Consider the following 4,277-nt stretch of genomic DNA (forward strand, 5'->3'; position numbering starts at 1 on the left):
AATTTTATATAAAGCACATAATTCAAAAGATTGGATGGCTTCCATGCAATCATAATATGATGCACTGATAGAAAATGACACATGGACGAAGTTGTTTACAAGTTGAAACGTAAAGTAGATGGTGAGATTGATTGCTACATCTCCAATTGAGATACATCAACGTTGAGAACAAAATGGTTTTGAGCCCAATGTAGTCGTCGGATGATATGTTGTGCAAACATATCAGCATTTGGAATTGTTGGTCATGTAGTTAGAACTTGCATCACTTCAACAACACTATTGTGCAAGCAATTTGGAACATCAACAATCATAATGGTTTGTTTTGGCCTCCCTTTCCCAATCAGAATGGTTTGTTTTAGCCTCCCTTCCCTTGACAAGGACCACGGTTGATCATACAATAGTCATTTCCTGTAAAGCACAATTCCACCATGGCTCCCGTCATTGCTAGCTGTCATGTGGTCACAAGGACCGCAATTGGTCATACAATAGTCATTCCCTGTAAAGCACAATTCCACCATGGCTCCCGTCATTGCTAGCTATCATGTGGTCACATATTATTAGAGGGAATGGACGGTGCAAGAGACCTTTCGCTCCGTTTTACAAGGGCACAAAAAAAAAAGCATGTTTCAGTGGTGGTATATCATGCCAACGTGTCGATTATAAATTTGTTCCAAAAGATGTTATACCATGCCTAAAATTGGATTGAGGGTGGAGGATAGTTATTTTTCTTTTCTTAAAGCCATCAACACGGGGAAGGTAGTAGGGAGAAACTTTTTACACATATCATGTATTTACAACTATACATTGCTGTACATTACAACCACGAGGGGCAACCGTGGGAAACACCCCCAATAGGGGAGGAGAATACACCAAAGAGAATGCAACCCGTGAGCCTCAAATCCTCAACCTTGGGGTTACATCGCAAAGGTCTCACTCCTCAACCTTGGGGTTACATTGCAAAGGTCTCACTAACTGAGCTACGCTTCTTGGGTGGTTTTTCATGGAGGTCATTTATTGATCTCATTCATCATAATTCATGAGCAAGAGAAACTTCTTTGTGAAGATGGATTATTTAGAATTCTTAGGTTTAGAAAGCAAACTTTGAACGACTACATTTGGTAATGGGATTCTTCATCATCAACAGTATTGTATTCTTTTGTTGACATGTTCCGTCACAGTCGCTCGTCGGCTGCTTCTGCAACCAGTGGGTGACTGACTACAACAGGGAGACACCAGCGGAATCTGAGCCTCAAAATTCTGGCTGCTTGTGTAAGCAATGCACAGCATACGATATTCTGCCTGCTAACTTGGCACCCTCCCAACAACCATGACGGCCGGGAATGGGCATTGGTCGACCCATTTTGCAATAGCAGGCTCCCGGCTACCGCCGGTCGCTTGACCTGCAGAATGCGCCTCCCAATGTCCATTCCCTACACCATAAATGCGATATGCGATACAAAATATGCAGCAGAGCTGAGTGCGACCTCAATATGGTTCATTCAGCCAGATATGTCGACGGACTTAACAGAGGACTTGGGCTCAGGCAGGGCCATCTTGGGCACCGTCACGGTAAGCACGCTATTCTCCATGGCAGCTTGCACCTGCTCCACTTTGGCATTGTCAGGCAGGCGGAAGCGTCGCAGAAACCTGCCTTGTGCCCGCCCCACGTGGTGCCAGCGGGTCGTCGGACGAGCTCTCTTCCTTCTTGCGCTCACTGCTGATCTGCAGCACACACCCATCTTCCACCTGCACCTTGGCCAACCCTGCACAACATTACACAGATTTGACATAGCTTAGCGCAACAGATGGTTCAGGGGGAAATTACATCGCATGGTTGGGATGTGTTTTTTTTCCTCAGCAAGAGCATTCCAATGCCTAAATACTGCGCCTTTGAAGACAAGGGCCATAGGAAACCCGCAGCGCAGGAAATGCACAACTAACACCCTGAGCTCGTGCATGCATAGCGTAGTCAATCCACAAACTCTCAACCTTAAATTAAATGCACGCATGCTTCTGCCACGAAGATGATGCAGGTGGGCAAGGGCAAAAGGAAGTCGTACCTGGCAGTTTGGCCTTGAAGATGTGGGAGTCCCAGTCCACCTGCGTGTTGCGACGGCGGCAACATCACGGGCAAAGGAAGGGTGCTCAGGGAAGCGGAGGAGGAAGAGAAGGAGAAGGGGTCGAACAGCAAAGACTCGAAGGGTCGGAAAGGGAGATCGCCGTTGTAGTGCAAGGTGTAGCTTGCGACATTTGTGAGACGTGGTTGAGGGTGCTCCCCTTCTCCCTATAAGGGCTTGTAAGAGTGTCTCCTATGCCCTTCTTTCCGTATGATTTTAAGTGTTATGCTCATCTTTCATCATAATGCTTGTCATGAGAAAGCTATGCATCGCTGCATAATAGGCAACCTTTGCTTTGATGCTTTTCCATGTTTCTTGAGAGTGATAGATAAAGAGATTTCATTATCGTCCTTGAAGGTCAAATACGACCTATGTTTTCCTTTTGTGCATCTATTAGACTTTTTTACTTGCTTTCCATTCAATTTTTGAAAGCTTGACGGGAAGGGTTTTTGCATTTGAACCATGTACTCCCCGACTCTCTTCGTACCCATAACCTCAACGCAAAGTAAGCCGGAGTCAAGAAGTAAGAGAATGTATGGTGTTTGTGTCTTGACTTGGAGAAAGTTTGTGTGTAAGGAAAAGCTTGGCTTATTTTTTAAAGTCTTTCCAAGTAGAATGGGAGATGTGCAATCCCAAACTTTTCTGCACCTCCTTCCCACTTCCTTCCACTTGAATATGAATATATGTACTCATCTTTTTTGGAAACATGCCAAGGTAGGATCCTATCAAATAGAGAGACATCCAATTTAACTCCTATAAAAGTGGGTATATAGAACCATAGTTCCAAGAAAATTCCTCAAATTCAAAGAAAACTCCATCCAAAAATTCTTATACTTAGTAGATATCTCAAAAACTAACATTTAACAATTGACATCCAATCCCTCAAATGTTAGCTTTCAAACATTGAACCAAAAAATGCAAAGTTTGGAATCTAGTTTAAGAGTTGTGTAATTCTACCTATGAGAATCCTACACTACAAAAAATTGTCCTACAAAATCTTGTCTTGTCTAATTTTGCCCCGTAAAAATGTGTCTTACAACATTTTGTATTGTAAAAAATTGAATTATGAAATTCTATCGTACAAAATGTGCATTGCAAAATTTTGTCTTGCAGAAGCCTATTCATTGGGAACCTTTCTTGTCGCTATGGAATTCTCTTTTGTAGAATTTTGAAATTCCAACTCTTGATAATCCGAAATTAAAACGTCACACATATTTGCTAAATGGATGTCAAGAAACCAAAACCATGGTGAGAAATTTTAGGAGAAATCTGACAAAGTTGCCCTTGAAAATTGAGCAAAATCTCAACCATAAACCATGCAGAAATCGCAACAAAGTGGGAGATCATTTGACCACTATCTCAACCCGATGCTCACTTATGCACAACGTAGCTCTACCAAAGCAATGTACAGTAGCAGTGCCAAAGACTTGACGTCGTATGACAGAGTAACCTCTACTATACCAAGCAAAATATGCACACATATGATCACGGGATAAACAAATCTCGAAAGAGCAGATGACACATAAGCATATGCGTAAGTAGAGAGCATATGGTTATGTGTACACACATATAATTGAGGGATAAATAACTCTCAAAAGAGCATAAAACAAATAACCATATGCATAAGTAGAGAGCAAACATGACTCTCAATACGCATTACATAAAACTACATACACAATTTGACAACTCCAAGGAACCTATAGTTGTAACCTGAAGAACCTATGACTATCTATAAGTTGTAGCCACTATGAGGATACACAAATCTCACTCCTGCAAGAGTGGGTACAAAAACACCAATCTATGCTTGAAAATGACAAAAACTATCAAACGGGTGGGATAGCCGTCTTTTGTATGAATGGTACCTTGATTGCTTGACAGGGCTACTGGGGGTAAGAAGGAAGTTCTCGCTTCCTATTGGTTGTAAGGCCTCCCTTAAAAAGGCTCTTATGCTTTGACTTGGCGCGAAATATAGACCGTCTACGAGTGAGGTAGGTCGAAGGCAATTTACTTCAAGAGCCAAATCTCCTCCAAGCCCAAGGATGAAGCGACTTAGCTTTTGTTCCTCTGTCATGAGAGGAGCATATCGTGAAAGCCGGACAAACTCCTCACAATAAGGTTCAACATACCTGTTCTTGAGCTTGCATGAAAGAAACTCGTTTA

At 42.5% G+C, this 4,277-nt stretch overlaps 1 protein-coding gene across 1 annotated transcript; it reads right to left on the reverse strand.

The window, feature by feature from the left end:
* Positions 1-731: 731 nt before the first annotated feature.
* On the reverse strand, positions 732-2,264 carry LOC147433700 (class I heat shock protein-like). The gene is made up of 3 exons (XM_086490336.1): positions 2,061-2,264; positions 1,716-1,763; positions 732-1,647 (listed from the first exon to the last, which is right to left on the reverse strand). Exons 1-3 carry the CDS (start codon positions 2,123-2,125, stop codon positions 1,500-1,502), a joined length of 261 nt encoding a protein of 86 aa, XP_086346462.1. The 5' UTR covers positions 2,126-2,264; the 3' UTR covers positions 732-1,499.
* Between the last annotated feature and the right edge of the window lie 2,013 nt (positions 2,265-4,277).

The sequence above is a fragment of the Adiantum capillus-veneris genome, chromosome 19 (genome assembly GCF_014529385.1).
Source record: "Adiantum capillus-veneris isolate H3 chromosome 19, ASM1452938v2, whole genome shotgun sequence".
In the NCBI taxonomy this organism is placed as follows: Eukaryota; Viridiplantae; Streptophyta; class Polypodiopsida; order Polypodiales; family Pteridaceae; genus Adiantum; species Adiantum capillus-veneris.